The following is a 15,589-nucleotide window of genomic DNA, read 5'->3' as shown; positions in this document are numbered from 1 at the left end:
CACTCGTAGGTAGTCAATCGCCGTTTGAAACCACGAGACTCTGTACATACACGATTGCTTCAACGGCGACGTACACGAATTGACCGCACCTAAAAAGAAGACATTTAGTATGTATCCGGTTCCATTGCCTTCTGATGTCTACCTAAGCAAGAGGCTTACACATTATTAGCTCAACGCCCTTGTCTGATCAACTACCGATCAACTCAAACCCCGAACGCCCCTACCAGATATACAAGTTGCCCAAGCTTTTCCCAGCTCAGGCACTTGTACCCCGTGTTTGCGCGCCCGCTCAATCGGCCTCGACACCACACAACCCCGAACCGACTCCCGACAGCCCGGCCGGTGGCGCGCCTTCCTCATGAAGTCGGTCCCTTATGCAAGCGGTCCGGGTACTTCCTCCGCGGCTCAGATCATTTTCACTTCTTATTCCCCATCTCCATCATATACATATCTTCCCTCGTCATCAGCTTCGCCCTACACGTTTTACGCCGGCCTGCCGAATACCCCCTACATCTGGTATCCTCCCGTAATGGACGCCGCAACCTCGCTTCAGCCTGCGCCTTCCAATGGCGGCAAAGACGATGCCTTCTCCAGCCCCGAAGACCCACCATCCAATTCCGCCTCTCCCAACTCACAGATCCTCGGCCTCGATCGCATGGCATCCCCATCGGCGTCGCCTTCTGCTGGGACAGAGTCTCGCGCCAACATTCCCTCTGTCCCAGCAGCCTGTCTTGCTTGTGTATGTTGCCCTTGACTCATAACGCGCCGGCCTGATGCAGTGTTCAACTTGCTGACAATCCCAACAGCGTGGTAAGCATCTTAAATGCGACGGCCAGAACCCCTGTTCTCGTTGCACCAGCTCCAATTCAGAATGCATCTACGTCGCCTCGCGACGCGGTTACAAAGGCCCGCGTCGCGGCACTGCGCGCAATCCTAACAAGCGACATGCTTCGTCTCCCGCAAGAGAATCTACCAGCAGCGGCGAAGGCCCAGTGTCCCTCGCGCCCGCAACTTCAGTCTCGATGAGATCCATCACTTGCTTGAACCCTGCTCTAACTGATGACCTGGCGGCATCTCCTTTTTCTACTTCTCTCCTTGATCCCGCCCTGACTTCCAACGGCAATGGCAACAGCGACATCTCACTTTTTCGACCCTACGGCATGACGGATGGAGCTGCGATCGAAGCATCAGAGCTGGCTTTGAGCCACCACCAGGGTGTTATTCCTGCGCAGGTCCCTGTGCCAACACCAGCTGAGCGTTGCCTCGACTCCTTCTACCGCCACTTTCATGCCGCCCACCCTTTTGTGTTGCCCAAGGAGTATCTCCTTCGCATCGCTAAAGAGACCACCCTCGAGCCACTATTGGCTGCCATGCGCTGGATCGGGTCGCTTTACATCGACTCGTGTCCGCATCGTGCCACTTTCTTCCAAGAAGCCCGCCGTCTTGCGTATGATTCTAATCGTTCCAAGGACGGCTTCTTGGTGCAAGCCCTGCTGCTTCTCCTGATTGGTCTTGATGGACAAGGCCACCAAGACAAGGCACGGGAGATTTTGGCCGATGCTGAGCGCCTGGCTGTTCGAATTGGGCTCAACACCCGCCCGTTTGCTACCCTTCATGGCCGTGGAATGGCGGTGCTTGAAGAGAGTTGGCGACGGACGTGGTGGGACCTCTATGTGGTGGACGGAATGATTGCTGGCGTTCATCGCAGCACCAATTTCCTCCTCTTTGATGAACCCTGTGATGTCGCGTTGCCATGCGAGGAATACCAGTATCTTTCAGGAGTATGACGACCTCGTTCTCTCTGATTGCCTCACATGCTAATGCGCCGTGTCAAGGACATCCCGCAGCCCATGTACCTTGAAGACATGGACGATATCGATTTTTCGGGCGAGGATCGCGAATTTTCATCCTTTGCCTACCGTATTCAATGTGCTCGAAATCTGGGAAAATTCATGAGAGTTCCTCCCATCTACGGGCCCGACGACGAGAATCTTGCTCGCATCGAAACGCTCCTTACCAACTGGCGCCTGCATCTCCCAGAATCGAAAAGGGATGCCCTCTACAAGGACGGGCGTCTAGACGAAATGATGTTTCAGGCTCATATGATGATGCATGCCACATCAATTCTTCTTCATCAACCACACTCACAATTAGACTCTTCTTCGACTCGCCCGGTCAACTCTTGCGCGCCTCATGCCCCTGTTCCCTCTGGCGATGCCTTCAACGCCCACACCAAACACACGATCCAGTCGGCGAGCGAGATCAGCAAGTTGATCACCCATCGCGTCTCGTTACTTTCTCATACGCATTTCTTTACCTGCGTGATTACGCTTTCTTCCATTGTGCATCTGAGCAAGTGGGCTCTCTACTTTGTTCCTCACGACGACGACAACCTTCGCCAGCAGATTCGCCTCAACATTGGGGCCCTTTCTAAGATGTCTCAAGTTTGGGGCAACGCCGACCGCGCCGGACGCCAGGTCAAGGGCGTTGCACAGGAGATTTACAGGGCCAAGAAGCAGCAGCAGATGACACCCCAGTACTGGCTTGGTCTTACTCAAGAGGAGGTTTTGAACAGCATTGCGGCCGACGATTCTATCATCAGCGAGATTGAGAACATGCAGAGCATGCCAGGATTGTCAGGCATGATAGGGTGATTACGAGCTCAACATAACGGTTCTGGGATGGAAAAGGCATTGATTGGCTTGGGATATTAATGTGACATTTGCTTGGCATGGATTTATGGGATGGATATTAGACAAAAGGAAGTGTTCCTGGGATTGATTGGGAAAGTAGACTCTGGACAGTTTGAAAGAGGCGTTAAGGGCCATGCAGATATCCACAAGTTGACGACTATTTACTGTACTTCGCTCAACTCTTGACATTAAATTCATATGGAATTACAAGAATGGTTTGATCCGAGGGCGAGTCTTTGCTATTCCGGTTGATAGAGTATGACTGGTATGATGGATGGATACCTCCTTGGTACCTTGCATGAAGATGGATCAAGCATAAAGAGCCCCATTCGTTACGTAGTGATAGAAAGCTTAAATTAGACGAATGATACAATACGGATTACCGGCACCTGCTGTAACCAGACAAGACTATTCGTACCACTACAGCGGTAGGAGTGGCTGTGACGCTGCCATCGGCCGAGACCGACGAGAGTGGCCGCTCACTGCGTATCGGGCCGTCGGCGACCTCGCGCCTCAGCCCTACAACCTGGAAAGTCCCCTAGTCGCCGACCAAGGGAAATGAACGGGCGAATCAAGGGAGTCACAGGTCCCCGAAGCGGGAACGGGCAGCGGGCTCCACAGTCGGGGCTGGGGTCTCGGGGGCGGATGCCGGCCTCGTGCCGTACCAGAGGAATGATGGGCGAGAGCCTATCTTGGTCTGGAGCATTTCCTTTCTGGTATCTTGGTCCGGGGGCGCGCTTACAGGCTGCAGAGTTGAATGCCTAGCTTCGGTAGCTGAGGAATGCGGGCAAGGGTCTGTGTTACGCATGTCAGATTTTGGGATGCTTCAGCTGGGGCTTTTTGCTCGGGCCTGGAAAAATTTGATGGGCGATTGGGATGTCGTTCAATAAAAGAAGAGAGGTACTGAGAGGAGGCCTTTGAATAGCAATATATAGAATTGGTCACAGCTGTCAATGGGTGACAATCAAGAGGTTTTGGACCAAGTTCTAAACACCACCCCGAGATCCGATATCAAATCTCCAAGATTGTGGATGCTACCTGGCTGCGAGCTAGCTGTCTAACTTACGCCGCCACTCCGTTCCCAAATTTGACATAATTTTCGTTGCCCAGGCAGATCGATCGCCCTTTATATATCTTGCCTCTCCCCCGCTCTCTTTTTTTTCTTCCTCATGAGGGTTGATCAGTATTATCTCATGGACAACCTCGAGCCCACCATGGATCTTGAAGAGCGCCCTGTTGCAGAGAAGCACTTGCTTAACACGACAGTCAAGAACCTTACGTGGCGCGGTGTTACTGTGACGGTGAAGGATCGCGAGACGAAGGAGCCAAAGACTATTGTTGAAAATGTCGAGGGTATCGTTGAAGCGGGTGAGTTCAACTTGAGTACGCCCGTCACTGACAACAGTAGCTGACATGCTTTACGAATTTAGGCGAGATCTGCGCCCTGATGGGCCCTTCAGGTTGTGGCAAGACGACACTTCTCAACGTCCTCGCCCGTCGACCGACAAACGCCAGCGATGTCGAGGCTGAGGTTCTTGTCAACGGAAGTCGCCTATCGCGAGCGGCGTTTAGAGAGGTGTCGTGCTTTGTTGAGCAGGAGGATGCCCTCATCGGATCCTTGACTGTGCGCGAGACGCTCGAGTTTTCTTCACGACTTGCCAGTACTAGGTATGTTGACCCATGACTGATATCATGAGCATCTCTCTGACGTGGTCAACAGCTCCCTCCCCAAGCGCGAACGCCTCATGCGCATCGACAGCCTCCTGGAATCCTTCGGTCTGGTCGGCCAAGCCAACACCCTCATCGGCACACCCATCCGCAAGGGTATCTCTGGTGGCCAGAAGCGCCGCGTAGGCGTCGCCAGTCAGCTCATAACCAGCCCTAAGCTGCTCTTCCTCGACGAGCCCACGAGCGGTCTCGACTCAGCCGCCAGCTGCGAGGTCGTCCGGTACCTGCGCGCCGTGGCTAGGCGCAACAACCTCGTCGTCGTGTGCTCCATCCATCAACCTTCCACTTCGACGTTTAATCTGTTTGACAAGTTGTTGCTTTTATCTGGGGGGAAAACGCATTACTTTGGTCCCGTGGCGGATGTTGCGACTTACTATGCAGAGGCTGGCGCTACGCTGCCGCAATATGTTAACCCGGCGGAGCATCTCCTCGAGTTGGTAAACATTGACTTTGCGCAGGATAGGGAAGAGGCGGCACGCAAGCTGGATAAGCTTCAGGTAGCTTGGCAGTCATCTCGACAAGCAAGTGAGCTGAGTAGCCTCATCGCAGCGGCTGAGTCGGCCGGCGGGAACTTGAGTATCGAAGCAGTTGAGAAGAGGCCTAGCATGCCGAGTCTGACGCTCACACTTCTTCATCGGAGCTTTGTCAAGAGCTACCGCGACGTGGTGGCTTATGGCATCCGGTTGGCCATGTATCTTGGTCTCGCCATCATGATGGGTACCGTGTGGGTGCGTCTCGACCCGGATCAGGAGTCTATCCAGCCTTTCATCAACGCCATCTTCTTCGGATCCGCATTCATGAGCTTCATGGCAGTCGCATACGTCCCGGCGTTCCTCGAGGACAGGCTGCAGTACGTCAAGGAGCACCACAACGGCCTGTACGGAGCGACGGAGCTGATCCTGTCCAATTTCTTCATCGGTATTCCATACCTGTTCCTCATCTCGATACTCTTCTCCGTCATCTCTTACTGGCTGTCCAACTTTCAGCCCACGGCGACTGCCTTCTTTACATGGGTTATGTGGCTGTTCCTTGATCTTCTGGCGGCTGAGTCGCTCGTCGTGTTCATGACATCGCTGTTCCCTAGCTTTGTTATCTCACTGGCACTCGTGGCGTTTGCAAACGGCTTGTGGATGTCTGTCGGTGGATTCATGGTGCCTCCCACTATTCTCAACGTGTTTTACAAGTACGTGTTTCACTACTGGGACTACCAGAAGTATGTCTTTGAGGGCATGATGGTCAACGAATTCTCGGAGCGCGTGTACAGCTGTGGCGATGGATGTCGCTGCATGTACGACTCGCCTTTAGCGGATCAGTGCAAGATCGATGGACAGGCTGTGCTGGATCAGTATGGATATTCAACGGGCCACATGGGAAGGGATGTTGGTATCATGATTTCCATCATTGCTGGATATCGCTTGGCGGCTTGGCTTGTCCTGATGTTGAGGAGGTAATTAATGTGGATGCATCTTGGATAGAAAACTATGACTGCCTATGAGATTTAGAATGACAATACCGAGTAATAAATGCATATTGGTTAGTCTCGTTTGTGCTCTCCCTCGGTGTCATTGTGGCTGTCAGACAGCTTCATACAAGCTCAAGTTCTGATGTGCTGATTCCATAATTCAAAGTAAAATGTTTTATGTACAAGGAACGGTAAGCGAGTCAAATCCATGAACGACAGGCTGTGAAATAAATAGTGTACACGCTCCGCAGGAGCTGTCTTCGACCCAAGGCCAGTTCGGCCTCAAGGCTGACGTCTAGCAGACACTTGGGAGAGAGTTGAGGTCCTTGGGGATAACGCCGGCCCTTGCAGCATCTGTAAATCGTTAGTATCAGAACACTGTCAATATTTAACCCCACGAACCTCTGTAAGACCAACGGTAGTCATCACCAAGGTTGGTCTTCCAAGTCCAAAACACCCAACCAAGGGTATGCTGCTCATAAGCATGAACCTGAGCAGCAAACCACTTGCTGTAAAAGTCCTTCTGGCTCTGAGGCTTCCACGCATCTGTCTGCTCAACATCATCAGGCACGGCGATGCTCCACTCGCCGACGATGGTGGGACCGTCGGTGTTGCGGTCGTCCTGGCACGACTTTTGGATGTAGGCGCTCTGCGAGACCTCGACGCTCGTGTCCCACTTGAGGTAGCGGTGGTCGTCAAACGCCGTGAAGGATGTGTCGTCGAGGAACTCGGTGGGGTTGCCGCTGCCCCAGAGGGAGCCCATCATCTGGATGTGGAGGCGGTCATTGGTGGCGACCTTGAGGTTGTCTTCGACCTTGCGGATGGCCTAACTGTATGAGCATCTAAGCATGCAAAAAGGGAGGACTTTGGCTACCTTGTAGGCATTGGGATAGTAGGTGTTTCGCAGAGAGTCAACCGCCTTATCCCAGTTCAGGGGCTCATTCACGATCTCCAGCATGCCGACGTTGCGGTATTCGTTCTTGGTATGGATGATGTCGGTGATCCACTCGAGCCACTCAACGGCACGGCCATAGTTGTAATCGTTATAGAATCCGACCGAGGGAGCGTATTGGCCGGTGAAGGGTTGGTTGGGCTCCTGGGCACCAGGGGCACCGTGAAGACTACTTGGTGTTAGAAGAGTTGATCATCTTGGAAACATTACCTACTCAAGGATAATGTAGAAGCCTCGGTCACTGGCCCAACCACAGAGCTGAGTCAAGTAGTCCAACCCTCCCTTGAAGATGTCAGTGACTTTCTGGTTGACTTTCTGATACCCGTACCTTGGGGAAATGCTCCGACGCATCCACGAGATCTTCCTTCAGCCAGTATCCCAGAGGAACTCGGATTGTGTTCAAGCCATAGCTGGCCATCTCATCAAGGTCCTCCTGGGTAATGAAGCGCTTCCACTGCTCCTGGAAAGCCTTGTCCGCACTTTCTTGGCCCTTGTTCATGACACAGTCAAACTCGGACTTCTCCCCCTCGCATCCAGTGTTGGCCCACTCCTGACTATCGATCCAGGGCTCGTAGACAAAGAGCGAACCAAGGTTCACTCCTCGAATCTTGTTGCTACTGGGAAGCCACCTCTTGTTTGAGCCTGGCTGCAGAGGATAAGTGAATAGGGTAACGTCACGCTTGTTGAGGCCGGTATGAGAGTTATCGGTAGGGAGCCAGGCATGAGCAGACGAAGCCAAAGCCGCGAGGGCAGTCAATAAGGAAGAAGTCAACATTTCGAACGAACCAAGTGGCCAGCACTCGAAAGCCAGTCACAAGAGCAGTAAGAGAGAGTAAAGAAAGAAAGGCAGTTCAAAGTGAAAGTCAATGGCTAACTTGGAGATGAACGGAAGGACCGAAGCAGTTATAAGCCACCATCTTGGGTGGAAACGAAACTCATAACATGAAGGGACTGCTAGTTCATGCTCCCGAGAAGGATTCACATGCAGGACAACGTTTGAAGGCAAATGATACTACCCTGACCTTGAAGCTGGGGTTTCGCGGACCGATTGATCTGTACAGGGAATCTTCAGCCCTGGAGCAGTTCAAAGATGCATCTCATCCTATAACCCTGGTTCTCATGTTTCAATCAACAGTGGGGACGCCCTCAGGGGGCTCACGGAGCTGCAGTCAAACGTTTCATTGTATAGTTGCCTTAATTAAAGATGATGAAATGCCCTATATCATTGTGAGAGACGCATAAAGTCGGGTGCTTCTGCGGAGAGATCTGCCGATGGAAAGGGGCTGAAGACGCTGATCGAGGATCGACCGATCACCAACGAGGTTGCATTGAGACGAAAAAATGTTTCCACATCCTGGAATAAACCAAGGCCCTAGTGATTTCATTGTTGGAGGTAAGTTGACCTCTAAGCGCTAGCATCGTCTGAACATTGTGAGAGCGTGGCCGCTTCAGGCAGGAGGATGGAAACGGATGATTCGGACCAAGGCTGAAACAATGGAGGAGCACAAGGGTCGGCCGCCAATTCTATGGATTGCCGACAAGAGTTTCCAACTTGGGAGAGGGTTCTCAAAGAGCGTGCACGTGCCGGCAGAATTGTAGGCAGTTAATTGTGCTGATGATTTGTGCAACTTAACATCATGACAAGGTTGTCCATCATGAATCATGATGGTGAAAAAGATGCACGTGTTTAATCACGTGAGATATTTCCCCAGCCACAGCCCCACCTCAACAAAAAGAATACGAACGCCCCAGCCACAACTCCAGGATTCGCCCCACAAAACAAAGATGGTAGCCAAGCAGCCACATGCGCTGTCGTTTCCCCACCAACGAGTCCTAGCAACCGAGTCGGGTCAGAACTTGAAGAGCTGCCTCCGAGGACCTCGCTCTTAGTTTACGCCGTGACGTGTGCTTGGCTTTTTCAAGCTTCCTTTTCCTCGCACAAACCTACTCCCAAAATTGATTGCGATAATCAATAACCCCTATTCTGGACGACTACACCACGCTCGACCAACATGTGTCCGCCAGGCTCTCTGGCCTAAGACACTCGTCACCGCTTTCCAACCTACGAAACGGCCCTACGATATCGTTGACGACAGCCACAGCATTCCTATCTTGAGACCACATCCGCTTCTCCAAATCGATCTTTGCTTGTCTGCCATCGAGAGACACTATACCCGTCCTGACTGAAACACCCCGTTCCATCTCGTCGTCGCCATCATGGCGCCGGCAACAGATGAACTCTCTGCACCTGGTGCAGTGAGTTATGATTCGGAGACCATGGTTGTAGGGGATGGAACATGGGACTTTGACAAGAATACCTTTCTACTGCCCAATCTTCAGGGCCTCAATTACGAAACCATGCGATACAATGGTATTTCGTCCTGCATCGCCCACATTGGAGACAAGACTAACAAGTCGTCATAGGCATGGGAAACAGATTTTCCACGGTTAAACAATACCACAGCCTCGTTCTAGCCCACGCCATCATGGCCGTGATAATATTCCTCTTCCTCATCCCCTTCTCCGTCATGACGGCAAGATTCTACGCCAACCGTCCCGGCTGGGCCGTCAAATACCATGCCCAGGTCAACATCTTTGCCGGATTGATGTTGATAGCCGTCTTCGTTCTTGGATATTTTGCCGTGGGACCAGAGAGAAGTCTTACGAACCCTCATCATGGAATCGGTGTCGCCATATTTACCCTTTTCCTCCTCCAACTTTTCGGTGGCCGTCTAGTACTCAGGATCACCAAGTCCCGATCGCTCCGCATCATGCTCCACCAATGGTTCGGCCGGGTAATTGCCCTTTTGGGTATTGCCCAGGTCCCACTGGGTCTCACCCTGTACGGCTCGCCTCTATACTGTTTCATTCTCTACGCTGTCTGGATGTTCTTCCTCCTCATCTTCTACTTTATCCTGAGCTGGAGATCGGCAGACCGACGAGAGTATTACATGAGTGGAGCGCGGTCGGAAGTGCCTCCCTCTGAGGATACACGTACACGAATCACCGAGTCTGAGTATTTCTCAGACTATAGGACGGATCATACTGGTCAAACTGGTCACACTAGCAAGGCTAAATGGTTGGGCCCTCTCGCCGCAGGAGCTGGACTTGCGGCTCTAGCTAGAGGACGAAACAAGAACAAAGACGGAGACGACCGCAGCCGAATTCGCAGTCGATCTCCCTCCCTCGACCGAAGCCGCGGACCTGAAGTCCTCCCGTCCCGGACTGGCTCGGCTAGCTATCTTACTGGCATGACAGGGGAAAAGTACTCGGAGGCTCCAACCAGGAAGGCAGAGGGAGGCGGTGGATTCGCAAAGTTCTTGGCCATCTTGGGTCTCGGAAAACTCTTTGCCAAAAAGGATCGAGCCCGAGATGAAGACTATTCCGAGTATACAGCTGTATCAACCGAAACACCACGGCGACATCGTCCAAGCCGGAGTGCTCCCACGATGACGGACTACACAAGGACTGAGTTTACGCGAACCGATCTTAGCAGGACCGACTTCACCAGCACAGTCACACCGGAACACAGGAGGGAACCAGACATCACCAAAACTTCACTTATCCCACCCTCTGGAAGCCGTCGTCCACCGCCCGTCATGTCCCAGCTTAGGAGCGCGGCTGACGGAACTGAATCCATGATGAGCTCTCCCCCTCCGTCAGTAACGCCACGAGCAGCGCGTCGCCCACCGCCTTCTCGGCGTAGCTTCTTCGAAGAATCGGATTATTCATCTTATGTGAGCCCGTCTCGGCGGCCACAACCTGAGAAACCAAGCGGTGGATTTGCTAAGGGACTGTTTGGTGGATTCGGTATGGGCTGGTTTGCCAAGAAGATGGCAGACAGGAGGAACGCAAAGGAGGAAGAGCGCCTGAGGGACGAAGAGGACTTGAGATCCGGCACCTCGCTGTCTAGGTTTACTGGAGACGGACACCCCTCTCCCACGAGGAGGGCATCTCGCCGACCTGTTCAAAGGCGACAGACAGGCTATCCTGCTGCAGAGACGGTGTTGTCAACCGAGATGTCCGAGTCGACCATTGAGCCCCGGCCTCCTCGTGGCAATTACATCCCCCCTACGGAAATGAGCACATTACCACCCGAAACTCTTCCAGCGGCAAGTGGTCAGGGAGCATCTCGGTCGAGACAAGACATCGAGCCTGCCTCCATGCCATCGATGCCACCGGATCCTCAGGGTATTCTTGCACCTGCGCTGGTACCTACTGAGACTACTGGTTCAGGAATATCTCCAGGTTCTCGACCTCATCGATCTCGCCAGAGCAGACCAGGTGAACGAAGCACGATCAGATTGACAGGCGACGACGGAGAACCTCAAGAGCGTTATGCGTCACCGGCCAGTCTCAGTGTCAAGCTCAAGGTCCACGACGACAAGGAAAGGAACGTGACTCTTCGACGGCTCACAGAGGAAGAAGCGAAACGCGCTCGCGGCCGCAGAGACTCTGAGAGCAGCATCTCCGGACTGGAATCTCCTACTCATGGACGGCGACGATACAGACGAGACTCGAGTCAACGGCGGGCCGAGATGGGAGCGGAAGAGGCTCCTCTATCTCCCCCTAACCCGGCCTTTGCCAAGCAACGACGACCCAAGGACTCGGCCTACTACTCTGGACAGCCGGCGCAAGCTGGGCCGTCTGGAATGACACCGTTTGGAGGCCAAACAGTCTCGAGTCTGGGAAGTATGGGAGGTCCAGAGAGCCATGGCACATGGAGTGGTCTATCTCCATCCCCTCCTATAGCATCTGGACCAACTGTACCTCCTGGGCCACCAACCGACGCTGGATCTGCAGCGGACAATCGACGTCGACGACGACAAGAAAGGAGACGAGCCAGCGGAGCTGGTGACATCCCTCCGACCACCAATGTTGACATGTATGACTAGAGAATGATGCTTTTACAGCTCAATCTCGAAAATCAGGGGACGACAAGTTTGAAAAAGGTAATGCATCTTGGGACAGGTTCCAAGCATTTGAACGGCGTTCTGGGTGGAATTTCAGGGATGGAATCATGCCACGTCGACTTTCATGTTTTGTGTTTGCAGATAGATATGAACGACCATACTCTGACGTCTCAAAGAGTGAGAGGGCAATTTGGCTTGAGAAGGACAGCTGTTGGTTGGGATTGTGTTTTTGTACTAGAGCAATACGTATTCATGTACAGACTGATGATAATGAAATCCTATTTTCTCTTCCCTACAACAATCCTTGATCATTTGATTGCCAAGAGGCCATCGAGGTGCGCAGTAATCGACTGACATCATTGGGTCCCTTGCTTGGAGCTCCCCTGGAGACCGAGGCTAGAGACTCCACTGAAACGATCCATGGAAGCTCCACCACAAAAGTCTCTCAGGGCATTTACTTGCATGTCCCTCACACTCGAGGCCACGTCCAACACCTTCTTCTCTCAACCTCCACTCCAACTTGCGCCGCGTGGGCAACCCAATGGCCCCAACGACGGTTTCGATTCGATTGCCATTGCGACCCTGATCCCGAAGAAAGAGACGTCCAAGATGCCCCCGAAGAGCCCCAAACCAAAGGCCAAGGCCAAGCAGCAACCCCAGTCCGAGCACCAAAAGATCGCCGAACAATGGGCCAAGGCTGAACGTGCCCGCGAAGCACAGCGCGCAGCCGCTGCCACCCAGGGCCTCCCTCCCGCCGACGAGAACGTCGAGGCTCTCGAACGACGACGCGCAGCTCTAGATAAGAGGCGATCCAAGACGTACGAGAAGCGTTGGCGATGGGCTGTAGCCTTTTGGGTCTGGGTGCTCGCCGTCCACGCCCTGGGCATCTGGCTCTTTACCAGCGGCTTCCTCCTTACCCGGATGGTGCTGGAGGAAAAGTCAAACTGCACGCTGCCCCCAATTGAAAACACCAAGGGCTACTTGAACGTCGACCGCGGCTGCTGGCACCCCAAGTCTTTCGATCGAGCTGTTGTCATCCTGGTCGACGCGCTTCGCTACGACTTTACGGTTCCCGAGGATCCGGAGCAGGCCCACCACTTCCACAATGCCTTCCCCTATCTCTACGAGACCGCATCCAAGACGCCTCAGAATGCCTTCCTTCGCCCCTTCATTGCCGATCCTCCCACGACGACGCTGCAGAGACTCAAGGGTCTCACCACCGGAACCCTGCCGACCTTCCTTGACGCGGGTAGCAACTTTGCGGGAACGGCCATCGAGGAGGATAACCTGTTGATGCAGCTGAGGGATGCTGGCAAGAAGATTGCTCATCTTGGCGATGATACTTGGTGGTCTCTCTTCCCTGGTTACTTTGAGCCCAACATCAGCAAGGCATACGACAGCTTCAACGTCTGGGACCTTCACACTGTTGACAATGGTGTCATTGACAACATCTTCCCTTTGTTGGACTCGAAGCGCAAGGGTGATTGGGATCTGCTTATTGGACATTGCTTGGGTGTTGATCATGCCGGTCATCGATACGGACCTGATCATCCCGCCATGGGTGCCAAGCTTCGACAGATGGACGAGTTTGTCCGCAAGGTTGTTGAGACCCTAGACGACAAGACTCTCCTTGTCGTTATGGGAGATCACGGCATGGATAGCAAGGGTGATCATGGTGGTGAGAGTGACGACGAAGTTGAGGCTGCGCTGTGGATGTACTCGAAGAAGCCCTTCTTCGGTAGAACTTCACCCGAGTACGCCACACCCCCAGCCAACGCCAAGATCCGACCCGTGAACCAGATTGATCTCGTGCCGACTCTTGCTCTGCTTCTGGGAATCCCTATTCCCTACAACAACCTGGGAGGTCCCATCGAGGAGGCTTTTGCTGGTGTCAAGGGTAATGACTGGCGCAACCTTGCCGCCGTGTCGCGTGTCGCCTCGGCTGGTATTGAGAGATACCAGGAATCTTACCACAAGGCCCAGGGTATCTCACAGAACAACGAGGCTGGGTCGCCCGCCGCTCTTTGGTCTTCTGCTCTCGAAATCGTCAAGAATGACCGCGACATCTATGCTGCCTTCTCCAAGTTCCAGGAGGGAACTCTGCTTGTCTGCAAGGATCTCTGGGCTCGCTTCGATGTCCCTCGCATGATCATGGGCATTGTTGTCTTTGGTGTCGGTGTTGTCCTGCTTCTTATGTACTCGTCTCGAGATGAGGCGGACGACTATGTTGTCCTGAACGATGCTGAGCTTGATTACGCCGAGAAGAAGCTGGAGCTTCTGGCCTTCAAGGAGAACGAGGAGGACCAAGCCGATGTCTTTCACAGAAACATTCTCAAGGGTCTCTGGGATCCCAAGATTCTCTTCACTGTTTCTGTTCTCACTGGAGTCGGCCTGTATCGTCAGCAGCCACGAGATGGTCTTGCTGCTCTGGTGGCAGTGCTGTTCATGGCTGGCGTCGGTTCATCTCTCCACGAAGTGGGCAAGACTATCCTGAACGTTCTTCCGACGTCCTTCTGGGGCTGGATGGCGGTGGTGTTTACCGTCAGCCAGTCGATTGGATTCGCGTCCAACTCTTACACCATCTGGGAAGATTCTATCCTCCTCTTCTTCATCACCACGTTCGGTGTGGCCAGCGCTGTTGCTGGACTCCGACTCGAGTCTCGTCGCGACAAGACCCTGGCGGTCTACCACTCAGTCGCTTTCATTGTTCTCGGTCGTCTTGCGTCATACTCCAAGCTCTGCCGCGAGGAGCAGATGCCGTACTGTACCTCGACGTACTATGCCTCGTCAACTTCGTCCACTTCTGCGACGTGGCAGCTCATCATTCCTTTTGTTGTCTTTATTGCCCTTCCGGCCATCATCAAGTCGTTCCTCGTCTCAAGTAGATCCTACGAAGGTCTCGCACCCACCTGGATCGGCTATGTCCTTCGCGGAGGTCTTTTCCTTGCTGCTGCCCACTGGGTTCTCGACGCCGCAGACAACGGAGGCTGGCTCGAAGGAAGACTCCCCGAGGGAAGTCCCAAGACGATTGGAGTCTATGTGGCTCAGATGGTGCTCGCTCTGGCCTTTGTTGCTGGAAGCACCGCTTTTGTCTGGGCGCCTCCTTGCGTGTCTATCTTGTCGTCAGCCGGAGCTAATGGCCGGCCTCTCGTGAGCATTCTTGGATATGGCAACGCCATTGGCGCCCGCTATCTGTTGCTCCCTCTCAACTTTCTCTTGGGCTGCTTCCTCCTCACCAAGCCAATGGGTGGCGGAGCCCTCGCCCTGATGTTCTGGCAGATCCTCACGCTGGCCGAGTTGCTGGACCTCAACGAACTCAAGACGAACCCGATCGGACCCGTCATGCTCGCCGTTCTTGGAAACTTTTATTTCTTCAAGACGGGTCACCAGGCGGTTCTTTCCAGCATCCAGTGGGACAGTGCCTTTATTCCGCTCTTTTCTGTCCGTTACCCTTGGACTCCCATTGTCCTGGCTCTCAACACCTTTGGCGCCCAGATCCTGGCTGTGGCGTCAGTACCTCTTCTCGCTCTTTGGAAGGTCGGCCCTAAACAGAGGGGAGTGCTGGAGACGGCGACTCGCGGACTGGGCGTGTTTATCGCTTACTTTGCCGTCGAAGCCCTTGCTACCATGAGCTGGGCCGGCTGGTTGCGCCGCCACCTGATGCTCTACCGCGTGTTCAACCCTCGATTCATCTTTGCAGGCGTGACGCTCCTGGTGCTTGATCTGGTGGCCATTTTGGTCACCTTGACAGGCTTGCGCAGCAATACCCTTGCCCTGAGTGAGGTGTTTGGATGGGCCGAGTAGATGTTTTTTTTTTACTCTGTACAATAAGTAATGGCGT

At 53.6% G+C, this 15,589-nt stretch overlaps 5 protein-coding genes across 5 annotated transcripts; 4 read left to right on the top strand and 1 right to left on the bottom strand.

The window, feature by feature from the left end:
• Positions 1-529: 529 nt before the first annotated feature.
• On the top strand, positions 530-2,654 carry MRS44_010171 (uncharacterized protein; the record flags this gene model as incomplete). Its single annotated transcript, XM_065620022.1, has 3 exons — positions 530-739; positions 807-1,781; positions 1,836-2,654. 3 exons carry the CDS (start codon positions 530-532, stop codon positions 2,652-2,654), a joined length of 2,004 nt encoding a protein of 667 aa, XP_065476211.1.
• Positions 2,655-3,862: 1,208 nt separating this feature from the next.
• On the top strand, positions 3,863-5,872 carry MRS44_010170 (uncharacterized protein; the record flags this gene model as incomplete). The annotated part of the gene is made up of 3 exons (XM_046271021.2): positions 3,863-4,061; positions 4,124-4,361; positions 4,414-5,872. 3 exons carry the CDS (start codon positions 3,863-3,865, stop codon positions 5,870-5,872), a joined length of 1,896 nt encoding a protein of 631 aa, XP_046131385.2.
• Positions 5,873-6,178: 306 nt separating this feature from the next.
• Positions 6,179-7,610, bottom strand: MRS44_010169 (uncharacterized protein; the record flags this gene model as incomplete). The annotated part of the gene is made up of 5 exons (XM_046280096.2): positions 6,179-6,237; positions 6,286-6,709; positions 6,758-7,004; positions 7,050-7,117; positions 7,164-7,610. The coding sequence occupies 5 exons, from the start codon at positions 7,608-7,610 to the stop codon at positions 6,179-6,181; spliced, it is 1,245 nt and encodes a 414-aa protein (XP_046131386.2).
• A 1,442-nt stretch (positions 7,611-9,052) lies between these two features.
• On the top strand, positions 9,053-11,730 carry MRS44_010168 (uncharacterized protein; the record flags this gene model as incomplete). The annotated part of the gene is made up of 2 exons (XM_065620021.1): positions 9,053-9,252; positions 9,300-11,730. The coding sequence occupies 2 exons, from the start codon at positions 9,053-9,055 to the stop codon at positions 11,728-11,730; spliced, it is 2,631 nt and encodes an 876-aa protein (XP_065476210.1).
• A 438-nt stretch (positions 11,731-12,168) lies between these two features.
• Positions 12,169-15,552, top strand: MRS44_010167 (uncharacterized protein; the record flags this gene model as incomplete). Its single annotated transcript, XM_046276496.2, has 1 exon — positions 12,169-15,552. One exon carries the CDS (start codon positions 12,169-12,171, stop codon positions 15,550-15,552), a length of 3,384 nt encoding a protein of 1,127 aa, XP_046131388.2.
• Positions 15,553-15,589: the final 37 nt, after the last annotated feature.

This window comes from Fusarium solani, assembly GCF_023522795.1.
Source record: "Fusarium solani strain SB1 chromosome Unknown bctg00000006, whole genome shotgun sequence".
Taxonomy (NCBI): domain Eukaryota; kingdom Fungi; phylum Ascomycota; class Sordariomycetes; order Hypocreales; family Nectriaceae; genus Fusarium; species Fusarium solani.
Note: the sequence above shows the minus strand (reverse complement) of the source record. Positions and strands in the feature narration are given on the sequence as shown.